The sequence below is a fragment of the Electrona antarctica genome (assembly GCF_951216825.1).
Source record: "Electrona antarctica genome assembly, chromosome: 15".
NCBI lineage: Eukaryota > Metazoa > Chordata > Actinopteri > Myctophiformes > Myctophidae > Electrona > Electrona antarctica.
The window spans coordinates 7,226,844-7,243,204 of record NC_136796.1 but is presented as its reverse complement, the minus strand read 5'-3'; the positions used below and the strand labels follow the sequence as shown (position 1 = coordinate 7,243,204).

Below are 16,361 nucleotides of genomic sequence, written 5' to 3'. Positions count from 1 at the left end.
CGTGACATCATCATCAAACCAGGAAGTTATGCAGGAACGCCTACTGAGTGGCTAAAAACTACTTTCTGGCCTTGACAGCCCATACATACAAACAGAAAAGTCATATCTAATTGCATTAAACGACATTAAACAATGTTAAACTCACTTTGCCACTCGACTTTCCATTCACTTTATGCATGCGCACACCCTCTATTCCCAGTCAGTCAGCGTATGTGTATGTGTGTCCCTCGATCCCCGGTGGAGTGGGTTTGGAGAACGCCCTTTCTTGTAAATATTAAGATCATGCTTATCAGCCGCGGTGTTGCTGGATAAATCAAAACAGTTTACACAATCCATATTCAAGGCATGGTTGAAAAGGCAGATTACTATCAGCCACATACCACACAGGGGCTCTACTCTGTGGCTTAACCCATTAGCGCACTGACTGACCACATAATAATCACACCAAATGTTGGTCTTTCCAATCCCCTCTCAGGCCATGATAAGTAATGACATTCCTGGGGATGTCGGCATGCAGGAACGTTTTGTGTGTTATGTGTAATCTACTCTATAATGCATTTTAACAGGGATTATAATGCATTATGAAATTATTATAATGTATTACAACTATGATAATTGTAATACACCATGATCCTATAGGATGAAACTAAAAGTGAACAACCTTAATTGCTGGTTGTAGGGCGTCGGACGGCACTCAACCGTATACTGTAAAAGTCATTATAAAATAATATCTGTAATTATACCGGTTTTATAAAGTAGATTATAATGCATTCATAATCTGCATTTTGCGTAGTAATGCATTCTAGAATGTACTCAAAAAAGTACTTCAGAAAACTGCTAACAAGAGTACTTATTTTGAGTTGCTTGCCACTCCTACGTGGTGTAATTCCCTTAATAGCACAGCGAGGAAATGAAATTCTTATCACACCGTGCCGCATTTAATTAATTTTGATACGATAACAAAGAGCACAGAGCCGTATGATTTTTGTCAATACCCGGTGTGGGGCATGCAGGGGACATGAGGCAGCGTGTGGGGCCCCTGGCATTGGGCCCCATGCCCAATGGCCTCTGTAGAGAGGCCCCATGCCCTCTGTAGAGAGGCCCCATGCCCTGGGTCTCTGTGGAGGCCACAATGCTGTAGGTAAGCCGGTTAAGGCGTGACGTGGGCCATGAACAGCAGCCAGCTGGTGGATTACTGGAGATCACAGTCCACTACAACACCGGCTCTCAACGTGGGCCGGGTCTGGGGACCCACAGGGGTCCCCAAGCTAAACGATACTGGTACTGTAGTTAAGAATCCAAATGGACCCTTCTGTGACTCTGAGAGTGAGCAGATGGAACCAACGGGACGCGTTAAATTAACACTGACAATTATTGTAAAGTAGATGAAGTAGAAGAAGTAGCCAAATGCATATTGTTGCTTTCGAGAAGAAACCTCTTATCTCCAATTTTTTTTTATAAATCAATGCCGTACTATAGGCAGCCCAAAAGCATCAAAAGCATCAAAAGTTGCAGATCTACAAGCTCGAAATGCGTCACGAAGCTTGTACATCTGCTACTTAAATTGCTGTGTTTGAATCCTGAAAAGTAACAGATTTTGGATAGTTTAGGTTTCCACCCAAGAGAGACGATGTAAGCTGGGTCCTTGAAATTATTAACATCTTTGACAATCACTAATTTAATGCACAGAGTGCACGTAACTACACAGTGCAAAAACACGTGCGCACGTGCGCACATGCACACACGCAGAGAGACACACTTCCAGGCGGCACCCACATAAAGCAGGTTACAGGTGGGGTGTGGTGGGGGAAGGCGTCAGGCCAGCATTGCTACACAGAGGGTTTGAGTGTCTTGGTGAGGCAGACAAAGAGGAAGAGAGGAAGAGAGGGACAATACATCCAAAAGAAAGCTTGTGTATTATGTTGCCCTGGGGCGTTTTTGTGTGTACAGTATGTGTGTACACAGACACGCACGCACGCACGCACGCACGCACGCACGCACGCACGCACGCACACACGCACACACGCACACACGCACACACGCACACACACACACACACACACACACACACACACACACACACGCATGTCGCACACACAAACGTGCAACCATTATTATTATTATTTGTCTGCTTATTAACTTGACCTTGGTGTCTTTCCTTCAGGTACTTGTGACAGAAACGGACAGCAGTTCTTCTCAGGACAGACGTACAAAGACAACTGCAACCTTTGGTATGTGATGTCACTCACCCCGTCTGTCTCCACTTCCTGTTAGCACGTCTGTAACGGAAACTGTCGTCTTCCTCTCTCTCTCTCTCTCTCTCCCTGTCTGTCTCTGTCTCTCTCTCCCTGTCTGTCTCTGTCTCTCTCTCCCTGTCTCTCTCTCCCTGTCTGTCTCTCTCTCCCTGTCTGTCTCTGTCTCTCTCTCCCTCTGTCTGTCTCTGTCTCTCTCTCCCTGTCTGTCTCTGTCTCTCTCTCCCTCTGTCTGTCTCTGTCTCTCTCTCCCTGTCTGTCTCTGTCTCTCTCTCCCTGTCTGTCTCTGTCTCTCTCTCCCTGTCTGTCTCTGTCTCTCTCTCCCTCTGTCGGTCTCTGTCTATCTCTCTCTCTCTCTCCCCGCCTCTCTCTCTTCTCATCTCCTTGTCCTTTTCTGTCACTCTTTGGACTGCTGGCGACATGACCTTTGTGATTGGGCATCATTGGCTCATTTAAGGCACGGGCTGGGGCACACACGGTTGCACGCACTGTGCGTTGCACACCCCCAAATTCCAACTTGACCTGTCTTCTTGTAAACATGCAGATTGATGCACGCACACGCACGCACACACGCACACACACGCACATGCATGTATTTGCACCTGCCCCAATAATAAATCCAGTTTGTCTTGTAAACTCACCCCCCTGTTGTTTCACATTAACAGGTCTGGGTGGGTGGCTTTAGTGGTTCCCTAAACATTTCAAGTCGAGACCCAAAGAGAGATTTTGGGTAGTCCGAACTATAGTGAAAATAGCAGACCTACAAGCACACGTGTGGCTTCGCGCTGCGTTGTGAGCTTGTAGATTGGCTATATTCACTTCTTAAATATGATTATTTTTTTAATTATGGAATTTCTTAGATTTGTTCGTTTGTCTGTTTTAACATCTACATATATAACATTTCATTGAGACACTTCGGCTCAGATTGACCATAAACCTTTTATTGCAAAGCCATTGCATGTTAGTATGGCGGTGTGGCTCTGCTCATGTGATATCAGATGATCTGCGTACCGAGACACAGGTCTGATATCACATTTGATATCTCCGATTATCTGTGCACCTAGACACACCTCTGATATCAACAACCCCCCAGAGCAGAGCCAAAGATACAATAATCCATGAACAATACACAGAAATAACATCACATGATTCAACACAATGAAACACATCAACACATGATTCAACCAATGAATCTACACAATCGCAAACAATACAATAATATCCCATAACCCCTGGACTAAGAATTACAGGGAGGAGGCCGGGGAGGTGGGGGAAATTTCCACACAGACGCCACACGAGCTGCTTGACAGCTCAGCATGCAAAGAATGAGTAGAGAGCTGAGGCTGCTTAAGTAGGCGGCCTGAATTGCACTGTGGGAATGAGGGTGTGGCCTGGAGAGGCAGCAGATTTAAAGAAGCAGTACTGGGGGAATGAATGAGGGGGAACCATGTACACGCATATATAAACCATCTGCACTCCGTGCCGCAATGAGCTAACGCTACGCTTGAATTAATTTAATTATTATAATTTTTTATGTTTTGAAATATATATATAATATATACAGAGGCCTATATATATAGGCCTCTGTGACGGCAGACACATTCCTCAGACCTCCCCTGACTCCTTCCAACTCTTCTCCTCCTCCTCCCATCTACCGTCTGTTTATCCTTTACAGCTATGTGTCACACACACACACACACACGCATGCATGTACGCACATACACACACACACGTGCGTACGCGAGCGCACACCCAGGGGTGGTTGTGAAACTGAAGTGCCATGCAGGTTGGGTTTTGCCAGACACAGTGTTTGTGTAGGTTTTAGGGCCGTGATCACAGTGGATTAACTCAATCCCTCAAGCCCTGAGAATATTACCCTCATAACCGCGAATAACTTGGCTGTGGACGGAGTAGGGGGGGGACGGAGTAGGGGGGGGGGTCGGGGGGGTCTTGTTCTGAGTGTTCAGCGAGGGTGGCTGCATTGTGTGAGAGAGGGCGCAGCGGCACAAATGTGGCTGAAAGGATCAACACAGCTATTTTGCTTAATAAACGTATAATCACGATTATCAATGGTGATTTTGCAACGTCTATATCAGTGTGTGTCTGTCTGTGTGCCCACTGTCCAGAGACGTGGGCACAGACATTTAAAGGGGCAGGTGCTCAAGTGAAAAAAGGGCACCTTGTGCAGCGCGTGGAACCGGCCGGTTGCCTTAATAGGCAAAAAAAAAAGAAAGAAAAAAAAACATTGCCAAAAAGGGCAGGGGGCGCTCTAGCACCCCCTAGTGTCTATCTGTGCACGCCACTGAGTTTCGCAAGCCGCTGGACCGACCAGCCGAAAATTTCTTGCGCACACACCGCCAGTAGGCCACAGAGGTGGAGATGGTTAACTCAGTTTATAATGGAAGAACTGATCGGGCTGAAACATTGCCTAAATTATGAGTCATAGTTATGTCACAGACGACTGGAATAATAGACAACTGACGACGGACGAAATCCGAGATCCACTTACAGTAGATGCCACGCCATTCCCAATGGCGAGATCCACATGATTAGCCTTTTTTTTATTATTTTTTGGGCTTTTTGCCTTTATTGATAGAGTAACAGTAGTTTGACAGGAAAGGGGGGGAGAGATGGGGGGGGGGGGGGGGAGGACACGCAGCAAAGGTCGTCGGGATCGGGACTCGAACCCGTGACACGCTGTCAGCCTGGATTACCAGCCTTGGTGCCTGGACCTCTCTGCCAGCCCAGGCCTAGACTTTTTTCTTTTGATTATTTTCATAATGCTTTTGTCCTTTGTGAGCCTGATGGATGTGGAGATCAGGTGGCTTGTATACAATGTTCTGGTTATTAACGCTGAGAGGTGATGAGGGCAAGGTGCAACCTTGAGTTGTTGGAATAAAGTGTCAAGTTTCACGATTACATATAATAGTGTGCAACACCAAAACAACAATTGTTGATTACTTAATTTTGACACATCTTGCAGCCCTGTGCTGTACCTGCAATATAACTGCAGCACATGATCTTGTTATTGCCGAATTCATTTCATTTTGTGAAAGTTATATTTTTAGTTAACGAGAGAGAGAGAATCAGAATAGAATGCCAGAGAGACAGAAATGAGGACGTTTCACTGATATAGGAAGGAGTTTTTCAATGATCCAGGTCAATCCACCAGGTTTTCCCAGAATGGAATTGAGTTGTTGTTGCTGTTTTGGGGTGTTTGGGTATTTGAGGCTGGCCCCCAGCTCACTAGCTGATGGGCAGAGAGGTCATCTGGCATGATCTGGGAAGCGGAAGGCCATCCGTTTGACCTCCGCCTCTCCCAGTCGAAGTGTCGAAGTGTCCCTGAGCAAAGAAGACACTTAAACCATAACAGCTCAACCCCTTCATTCCACCACCCCACCAGGGACCAGTAAATACAGCCATTCCCTATTTGGACACGTTGATGAAGTCAGTCGGGATGTTTCCAGGTTTTGCTCCGAGGTGAAAGAGATGTTTCAGTCGTCTCTAGGAAGAGACGATCACCGCTCGTCAGGAAGCGAGGACAGGTCTGGTTTGTGTCTCTGCACTCGTTGTTGCTGCTCGTTTCTGAGACGAGACACGTGTGAGCCATCATCTCCAACAGAGATGTCTTAGTAAAAAAGAATCACACCCGTGTGAAGTGATCGATGGGCGCTCTTATCATCATACGTCATCATACATCATCTCATTCTGGCCAATCACAATTTGCGTCCTTACTTTTGTCTTCAATGTTTGTGTTTACACATGTTTGTCTTCAATGTTTGTGTTTACACAGACCCTCAACGCTGGACATAGGAGGGGCTAGCTCCACTCAAAAATACCGGCTAACCCCCGACCAAATCGGAGCACAATGCGAGTTTCCAAACTGTGGCTACAAAAGTTGCAAAGTTGCGAGGTCATGCTGCTCAATAGACTCTCTGGCGCCTGTACACAAAATGTAACTCAAAGTGTAGTAAAAAAAGAAAGTCCACGTGATTGGCAGTGTGTGTGTGTGTGTGTGTGTGTGTGTGTGTGTGTGTGTGTGTGTGTGGTGTGTGTGTGTGTGTGTGTGTGTGCCTGCGTGCGTGTGTGTGTGTGTGTCTAGGGGGGAGGGGTGATAATGGCCGCTGTCCATTATTTTCAGGACAGAGGTGACGATGAAGAAGATAACGGAGGTATTCCTGTAGTAGTTCAGTAGTTCCAAAGATACTATATAGAGGAAAGGCGATGGGATGGAGGGAGGGAGAAAGAGGAAAGGAGATAGGATGGAGGGGAGGGAGGGAGAGAGGAAGTCAGTGGAATGAATGAAATCCTGAAAGAGAGGAAGTTGCATTCCACACCTGTCCTCCAAAACTGTTTCTCACTCCCCTGACATTTGGCCGCGTATTTGTGTGGCTTTCCCCCTGCGCACAACTAACGTGTGTGTGTGTGTGTGTGTGTGTGTGTGTGTGTGTGTGTGTGTGTGTGTGTGTGTGTGTGTGTGTGTGTGTGTGTGTGTGCGTGTAAGTACAGTATGTGCCTGGGACGTGGGTGTGTACTGTGCGTGCGTGCGTGCGTGCGTGCGTGCGCGCGTGCGTGCACGTGCACGGGCATACATGCACATGCGTGCGTGTAAACATACAGGCGCGTAGGCGAGTGTTGACTTATAATCTCATTCGTACATCCTTACGATATTTATTTTCATGCTACCGCTATAAGCTCGCTGGCTGTTTGTCTTGGCACGTCCGAAGTGGAGACCTCTTCGACCTCGCTGTCCACCGCGATCCATCGGCATTAGTCTGCATGCAGCTGAGTAGCATCCCTTCTATCTGGATCTGGATGGCTCTGCTCTGTCAATCTGATAGCCCTGAAGTATGACTCCTCCGATCAGCGCTGCTCAATTAGGCTTGGCCCCTGTGGGCCCGATGGGGGAATGCAGATATGATAATATCTGGGGCCGTCAGTCATAGAGTGATACAGGAACAGATATGATGGAGGCCGTCAGTCATAGAGTGATAATGGTCTTAACTACTTACCATTTTTACTTTCACTGTAAAAATGTTGCTGTACTTTTGCTATACCAATACTTTTACGTATGTCTCAGAAGCAAATATTATCTACTTTTACTCACTGCAATTACATGAACACTTTAGTTACTATTTACTTTTTAGATTTGGATTATTATTGCAAAAACATGGCCTACCCTTTTTGGCCATTTGAAAACAGCCGATCTACAAGATCACAATGTGTTGTGATTTGAAAACTTGTGAAACGGGACATTGTGCATAAAGAGTACTTTCTACTTTTGGTACTTTAAGTACATTTTTTGATACCAATACCTGTGTACTCATACTCAAGTAAATTTGAATACCAGACTTTCACTTGTAACGGATTATTTTCTACATTGCAGTATTGATACTTTTACTTAAGTACCCTTGAAGACAGAGACCCGTGGAGGTTAAGCCAACACACAGTTCCTGGTATTAATAGCCTTCAGTGTTCTGGGACAGCACTGGGAACCGCCTCCCGCTGTCAAACAAATGAGCCTCACGCACCAGCACGGGCTCTGGTCTGTCTTCGCGGGCACGTCGAAAGCTGTTCCAAAATTAAGAAGGCTATTTTTAGTTAATCTGCGGGCCCATCAAATCAACCGTAACCTATCACTATAGTCCCAACAGTCAGGACAGGATGCATGTGTAAAAATGCAGAGGATACAGTGTTTGCATGTTCTCCCTGTGTCACCCAGGGTAGGTAACCTCACAAAAAACAGTAATCCCGGTCTCTATACTGCCTCCCCCCGGTCAGCCGGGGCATCTGATGGAAGGGAAAGGAACTGGTTGGAATAACGTGGTTTCTTCCACACGCTATGCTCAACAAGGGAAACTCCCCTCTGTCAGGTGAAAAGAAGCGGCTAGGACTCCTCATGCATTGAAGTAAGAATGAGGTTGTTCTCCCCAGGTTGACAGAGGGAGTGTAGCGCCCAGGATTACATGCAAATGTGCAGTGATATTCCAAAACAACTAAAACTAGCCCCTAAATGCCTAATTCTAAGCCCATGACCCCAATGTGAATATTTTCCTAACTCACTTTACACAAACATTAGCTGCCCTTCTTCTCGCTGTGGGGACCAGAAAGAAAAACAAAAGTGTTACTATATTTGCGGGGGACTTTTGGTCTCCACAATAGTCATAAACAAGACACTCACTCACTCACTCACTCACTCATTCATTTATTTTCCCATGTGTGTGTGCATGCTCACTCACATGCAGTTCTCATTCTCGAGACCAGTGGTTTTTAACCAGTGGTCCTTGAGGGGATTCCAAGGTGGTCTCCAGCTAAATGATGGAGAGTTGATAACCAAATGGACCCTAATAGATCTTCAACTCTTGAGAGGGGAAAATGAAACCAAACCATTTGGTTTCATTTTATAGATCTTCAACTCCTGAGAGTGTAAAATGAAACCAAACCATTTGGTTTCATTTTATAGATCTTCAACTCCTGAGATTGTAAAATGAAACCAAGCCATTCAATTTTGGTTTCATTTTACACTCAACAGTTAAATTGTTAATCTGCATTACTTAATTTACACAATTAGAGAATAGTTGTTATTTTGAGCAACGCCTGTTGTCTCTATGCTACCAACATCAATACAGCATGGAATTGTGGACAAAATCGTATTCCAACGACAACAAAATATTCAAAGTTTTGGGTCGGAGAGGCTAAATCTCATCAAATGGTGGTCCGTGACTCAAATGGCGAATAAATAGTGGACCTTGATATGAAAAAGGTTGAAAACCACTACTGTAGAGTCTAGACTAGCCTCTCAGCACGAGGGCTGCCGTACTGGCTGGGTGGGGAAGTGATGCTTCCGTAATGAAGCGCCAGGCAGCTCTCTCTACTCTACTCTCCCTCCAGAGCCTCCCGGTAGCCTGTGGTCCGGCTCCCACAGACTCGTTCTTATCTTTTCCTCCCACACGTCTTGGCTGACCTCACTGATTTCAGCCAGAGAGAAGCCTATACAGCACAACGGTCAGCGTGCAATCAACATCATCGTAGCCAAAAATGGTGCTGCTAACCAGTTTAAACAAACCAGTTTAAAAAAAATGACAACCGCCATCAGTTTCTTCTGCCAAGCAGGTTATTGCCTGGAAACCAGAAGAATCTGCCAGTACTAGGTTACACTTTGCCTCAGGAAATGTCTCGAGCAGAAAGGATAATGCTAAGCGAAAAGAGAGAACAACCAGGTGCTCAGTGGAGGTACAAGTTTAGTTAAACACGTTCAAAGAGGCATAAAATCAAAAAGCCCAAAGGCATAAAACCAAAATGTTGGTTTAGCCTTCTTGTAATGTATAAGGTGCCTTGATTTTACTAGGCTCGTCCTCTCCTCTTTTACTTTCTTTGAGTGCTTGGATCGCTCCTCTACTTTGCTCCTCTACTTTGAAGAAGGATAATGCTAATTGATATCTAAAGCTGCGTTCAGACCTGAATTTATAAATTCGCCTCGGATCGTCCCGTTTGTAAATGGTAAATGGTGCATTTATATAGCGCTTTACATAGATTGTGCATTATATTCACCCATTCACACACACATTCATACACCGATGGTGGCAGAAACCATGCAAGGCACCAACCTGCACATCGGGAGCAATTAGGGGTTCAGTGTCTTGCTCAAGGACACTTCGACACTAACTCTGGGGGAGCCCGGGTTCGAACTGGCAACCTTGCGGTTACCATCCAGCCACTAACAACACAAGTGGCTTAAGGGCGGCGGTGGCTCAGTACCCCTTAAGCCATTCACTTGTGTTGTTCCCAACGATTGAATATAATCATAAATGCGTGCATAAAGTGTTGACATAAAGTGTTTACTTGTCCGAGCTGTCTGTGTGTGAGGATGCGGCTGTGATAAGCCCGGTAGTCTATTGTCTGGCTGATGGCTATCTCTCACTCTCTGATCTGGTTAGCGTGCCGATGGCCATCTCATCCCAGTGATCTCCAATATGGCGTCTCTTGCTCACACTTCGCTATCTATCTCACTGTCTGAAGGACGTCCTCTACTGGATCTAGTGCAGTGTTGATTTAACCCATTCTGGGCGTGTGTAGGGAACCCCTTTTGGTGTTAGCATTATGTTATGCTTTAGCTATTGAAAAATAGCAGATCTACAAGCTCATAGCGCGCGACCGAGTGGCGCACTACGAGCTTGTAGGTCAGCTATTTTTGAAAAGTCGTGAAAATGTGGCGCAAATCTTTGAATATATATTTCAGAGCGAACATTTTTAACTAAAATATTGGCTTCTGGGGGGTCCCTGGAACTACATATTTTGAGATGGGGGTCTGTGCCCAATAGAGATGATTCTGGGGGTCCTTGACATGAAAAAGGTTGAGGACCACGGACATAGAAACATGGGTTTTTCAGAAAAATGTTAGGATTTAGAAGCCTTTTTTTTAATCGACTGCAGTCCAGAATGGGTTAAGGACCGATGCTGTCTCCTGGTACATTTGGCAGGCGTCCTACTGGATGTCATGGTGCACTGTTGATTTTGACGGCAACTTTTGATTTAGTTTTAGTCATAGTCTTTTGAATACAATTCCGTTTAGTTTTAGTCACACTTTTGTCGTTTTAGTCTGGTTTTAGTCGACTAAAATATCATAAGATTTTAGTCGACAAATCTACATCTATTTAGTCAACGACGAGGTTAGTTACGGTAATTGACCCCAAATGGTGATGTTGATGTAAGATGCAAATGAGTGGTATAAAAGTGATCACACAAATGTCATCATTTGCTGACATAGCAACCCGGCCTATTGAAGTGATTTGATTGTTTAAGAGTTTATTTAATTTGCTGATGTATTTCTTTTTGTCTTAGTTTTAGTCATCATAGCTTAGTTTTAATTTAGTGTTCGTCAGTAAAAAAAAAAGAAGTCAACGAACATTTTTCACCTTAGTTTCAGCCGATAAAAATCAACACTGGTGCAGCTCAGACGTGGCCAAAAAGTGGAGGCCCCTCTGCGACTCTGCACGTCGCTACGCGCCTCCAGAGTAGACAGAGATACAGCATGTCATCGTCCTTCTATGCAGAAGATGAAGGGTTAGTCTTTAGTTTATTAGGTGCCAACTGCTCAGCTATTTGCAAACCTTGGCAAGCGAAAGGCGACGCGTCCGCGAGCACGCCATTGTGAAAGGCGAGCCTGTCTTATAACGTGCCAGTTCATTGTTGAAAGGAGATGCTTGATGTATGGCGCTGTCAGCAGCTATGTGTGTGGTGTAAACAGGCATATCCACTCGTAAACAGAGCAGAGCTACTTTCTCTGCGGAGCGTGTGCGGTCGGCAGTGGTGGGAAAAGTACTCACCTTTATTACTTTAGGAAAAGTATCAATACTGCCGTGCAGGAATACTTTGTTACGAGTAAAAGGCCTGTAATCAAAATGTACTTGAGTAAAAGTACAGAAAGTATTGGCATCAAAATACACTTAATACCAATAGTAAAAGTACTCATTTCATTATACAGAATGTCCCAGCCATTTCAAATGTATAAAAATCTTTTGAAAATAGCAGATCTACGCTTGTGGCATGTTACGACTACACGAAACAATAGGAGATTGTGTGTGTGTGTGTGTGTGTGTGTGTGTGTGAGAGAGAGAGAGAGAGAGGTAACTTAGGACTCTCTCTCTAATAGAGAAAGTGTGACGGAGAATGTGAAATATGGCCTCCCACCAACACTCTCACTGCCTCCATATTTCGCACCCTTGCTCCCCACTCTGCCCTTTGACACCATCAAGCGTGTCCGTGTGTTTGTCTCAGGCCCGTGTGAATGAGTGCATATTGGCTCTTTTCGGTTTCACATTATGGTTTCCCAGAACCACATTTTGGGGCCTGCTCAGGAGGTAGTAGTACTAACCCTGAGTTCTAGGAACCTACTGTAGGACTCAGAACTTATTCTTTCAAACCTTTTCTAAAACATCGGAAATAGCTGATCTCCATGCAATCTTTTTTTAGGATATACTTGCCCCTTCTGGGGTGGTTCTGGTTGTGATATTATGTAATGTACAAACCAACAAGTTATAGTAACCTGAAGTGCACACATGCACCAACAGTGCAGAGGTGCTGAACACGATGCAAAAGCATACAAATAAGAAAAAAGAAGGGGTTGTGCGGCTCATAACCAACGATGCAAAAGGTAAATTCATAAAACTATTCATAAACCAACGTTTCGACCTGACAAAAGGTCTTCTTCAGGGATTGACAACATCAAGAGTGAACCTCACATAAACAAGGATGGACACATGTGAGTTCCATTAGGAGGGGTGTGTCCTCAAATCAGGTATACCCTAATCGGGGCGGGGCAACCAATAATCAAGCTTTGACAGTGTATTATAGCCCAGCGGTTCTCAAACTCATTAACTTCAATGACCCCTAACTCTGAGATGTTGCAAATGGAACCAAATGGACCCGCAAGGGCAGGTCCATTTGGTTCCATTTGTACCCTCTCAGAGTTAAAGACATGTAAGGATCCATTTATAACCACCAGACCTCAAGGATGATCCCTGGACAGCACAACAGAACGACGACAGCACTGCCGTCCGTCCATGCTGACCGGGTCCTCTATACATACATATATATCCCCGTGGGGACTATCATTTACATTAAAATGTCATTTTGAACCCTAACCCGCAACTAATTACAACCATAGCAGTGGAAACCTTTCTTAGCCATGAAGATGACCGAACAATGGCCACACACAAGGTCAGTATGTACAGGTCCCCATGTGGATAGTAATTTATCAAATCCATGATCTGAACAATTATATATAAAAATACACTTGATAAACATCTGAATAGCCTATACCGAGAGAGATATCATCATACCAATTTTAAATGCAACAATCAGACACAAGAGAGAACACAAGTAATGTTCCCATCAGTGGACGAACCCTACTGGACAAGAGAACATACTGAATATCAGTGGTTTTTTCAACCATCCAGGGACCACCAGTGGTCCTTGTGTGGGTTCCAGATGGTCCCATGCAGCTGGTATACTATAACCAAATGGACCTCTGCTGTATAAAATAGTGTTTCATGGGTGGTTTTAGGTTATGGAAGTTAACCCTTGGGTGGTGTTAAAGAGTAATATTTCAGCCCACGTGAAGCTTTGTGGCTTTGTGTTCTGATCTGGACATGCCTTTGCCTGTGCACCTCCTGAGGGGAGGGGGGGGGGGAAATGGAGGAGGGCAGAGGTCACCATCCATCTCCTCCAATCAGAGGCATCGGGCGGCACCGGCGCTCTGGGGCAAGGCAGTCATCATGACTCCCTGGCTCTCTTCCAGCACTGCAGGATGATGGAGAGGTGTATGTGTGTGTGTGTGTGTGTGTGTGTGTGTGTGTGTGTGTGTGTGTGTGTGTGTGTGTGATATTGTAAGCATATTGCATTACTATCCACAATGGGGAGCAAAAGTCCCCACAAGGATAGTAAACATTGACCGTGTGTGTGGCCATTGTTCTGCATGGTCTCCTGGGGCACCAAGGTCATTTTCATGGCTATCAGAAAGCGGTTTCCACAGCTACGGTTAAAATTAGTAAACGTTTGCGGTTATAGGCTTAAAAATTGCCTTTTAATGTAAATTATAGTCCCCATGGGGATATCATGTATGGAGGATCCGGTCAGCATGCATGGGCGGATGGAAGTGCATACATGTGTTGTGAACAGTACAGTACATTGGGCATGTGACCAGAGGAATCCCACGCATGGAGGAATGTAACTTGGCAGTGATTATATATATTGTACATCCATCCACTCACTCACGCACCGTGACCAAAGGAGAATGTGACCTGCTGCAGGATACTCGGTGTATCATTTGCTAGATCCTGTCGGACGGGATCTCCGCTCTTCTGCACAGTTGACCTCTGACGTGCTCGCGGCACGTTATACGCTGTGTTTCTGTTCAATACATGAATACTTGATCCAGGCTTTCATGGAGTGTCTCTGTAGGAGGCGGGTCGCCTAGAAGAGGGTCTGTCAGTCAGTCCGTGCACGTTTGACTGCCTGGGTCTATAATCTCATCTGCGTCACATTTTGTTATGCACACTGCTACCATAGTTTCCATGCATTAATGCAACTCGAACACACTGCTCGGCACGAACCCTCACTGGCCTGAAGCCTTCGCACTCGGTGGCACCTCATGGCACCTCATGGCACCTCATGACACGGGGCTCAGGCACCTCATGGCACCTCATGGCACCTCATGACACGGGGCTCAGGCACCTCATGGCACCTCATGGCACCTCATGGCACCTCATGGCACGGGGCTCAGGCAGGCCTCATGGCACCTCATGGCACGGGGCTCAGGCGGGCCTTGCAATGTTGAGATCCATGCATGGTATGCAGAGAAACATATACTGTCATATACTTTCTTCTTTGGCAATTGGATTGAACATAAATAATGTTGATTCTTAATGTAGACCATGAGTTAAAAAAATAATAGAGAAGGCACTGGAAGTGCCTCACGCTCCCGTGCGCATGTACTCCCTTTTCACCCCTTCTCCTGGGTTGGAAAAGTGTGACGCGTGGGGCCAATTTGGGTCCTATGTGGTGCGTTTTGTGCCGTCTCCAACCCGTGCGCAACACCCATACGCAAGCTCGTGAGTCAAACCCATTGGACAAAACAGCTTTCGCTCGTTCATGCATGCGTCTGGCCCCAGCCGGCCCGTAATACGCTGCAGTTACCTATGATGGGCCAGCATGTCCATATAGCGCTTCAGTTCTCCCTCTCGGTTCTGCTGGCTTGAAACTAGATCAGTGTGCCCATCCATTTATGTTCTGCCTGCCCCCCCCCCCCCCCCCCCCCCCACCCTTACCCTAGTGCCTCATCATCACAATGAGCAAATTGCACCTCGTCCAAGTCAAACATCTCAAACCACGTCATCATTAATATCCTGCTCAACTTATCTCCCACATCAGATCCTTGACTCCTTAATTTGTGGGCTCTAAAAATGAACAGTATTTAGCATTCCTCATCCTTAAATGGCTTGATGGACTCCCCTTCCACTTCTCCTTCTCTCTCTCCTTTCCTCTCTCACACCCCCGCTCTGCCTTTTTCCTCTCTCTCTTTCTTCCCATCGTTTTCTTTTATTTCTCTCCTCGGGGGGGAATTCCGAGGCTTTGCGTCGCTTTGTTGTCCTCCTCTTCCCGAGACGACACTTCTGTTATGTGTTTGACATCTAAACATGGTGCTGTTTTTTAACAAGGAAATTCCCTCCATTACTGATTCTCTGACATTCTCTGACTGTCGTTACATTGCTCTGGGATGTGAAAATTCCATCGACTTTAACGTGAACCTTCTTCTCTCTCTCCCTATCTACAGTACATGTGGAACCACGGGGCGATGGGAGTGCGACCAGTACGCCTGCCTAATGGAGGGCGACATGATTCAAGCTGTCAACAGAGGAAGCTATGGGTAACATCTCCTCTCTGTTCCTCTCACATGCACAGCCACGCGCGCGCACGCACGCACGCACGCACGCACGCACGCACGCACGCACGCACGCACGCACGCACGCACGCACGCACGCACGCACGCACGCACACTTCCCTATCACGTTCACTGGCCCTCGAGCGGTACAACACTTAAATGTATATGGCTATGGGTAACATCTCCTCTCTGTTCCTCTCACATGCACAGCCACGCGCACGCACGCACGCTTCCCTATCACGTTCACTGGCCCTCGAGCGGTACAACACTTAAATGTATTTCAACACACCCTGACACCTACCTCAAGCGCTTTACAACACGTACTTACAGATTCCTCTCCTCTCCTCTCCTCTCCTCTCCTCTCCTCTCCTCTCCTCTCCTCTCCTCTCCTCTCCTCTCCTCTCCTCTCCTCTCCTCTCCTCTCCTCTCCTCTCCTCTCCTCTCCTCTCCCAGGTGGAGGGCAGCTAACTACAGCCAGTTCTATGAGATGACGCTAGACGAAGGCATCCGTTACCGCCTGGGAACACAGAGGCCGTCTAGAGCCATCATGAACATGAATGAGATCCAGGTTGGTGTACTATACTCTAAGAGCCGTTTTAGACCAACATACTGAGGTATTTCATGGAATGCACGGAATGCCCATTCATCCTCCACGATGGTTGACTTGC

General features: G+C 46.1%; 1 protein-coding gene across 3 annotated transcripts in view; it reads left to right on the top strand.

Annotated features, from left to right (window-relative positions):
• Positions 1-16,361, top strand: part of tinagl1 (tubulointerstitial nephritis antigen-like 1) — a 61,911-nt gene that overhangs the window by 15,769 nt on the left and 29,781 nt on the right. For all 3 annotated transcript variants that reach the window (XR_013791731.1, XR_013791732.1, XM_079522708.1), the window contains exons 3-5: positions 2,165-2,231; positions 15,586-15,678; positions 16,147-16,261. Coding sequence is in view for 1 of the 3 variants with exons in the window: in XM_079522708.1 (XP_079378834.1) it covers positions 2,165-2,231; positions 15,586-15,678; positions 16,147-16,261 (275 nt within the window). In the remaining 2 variants the exon portion in view is untranslated. The remainder of the gene's footprint in view (positions 1-2,164; positions 2,232-15,585; positions 15,679-16,146; positions 16,262-16,361) is intronic.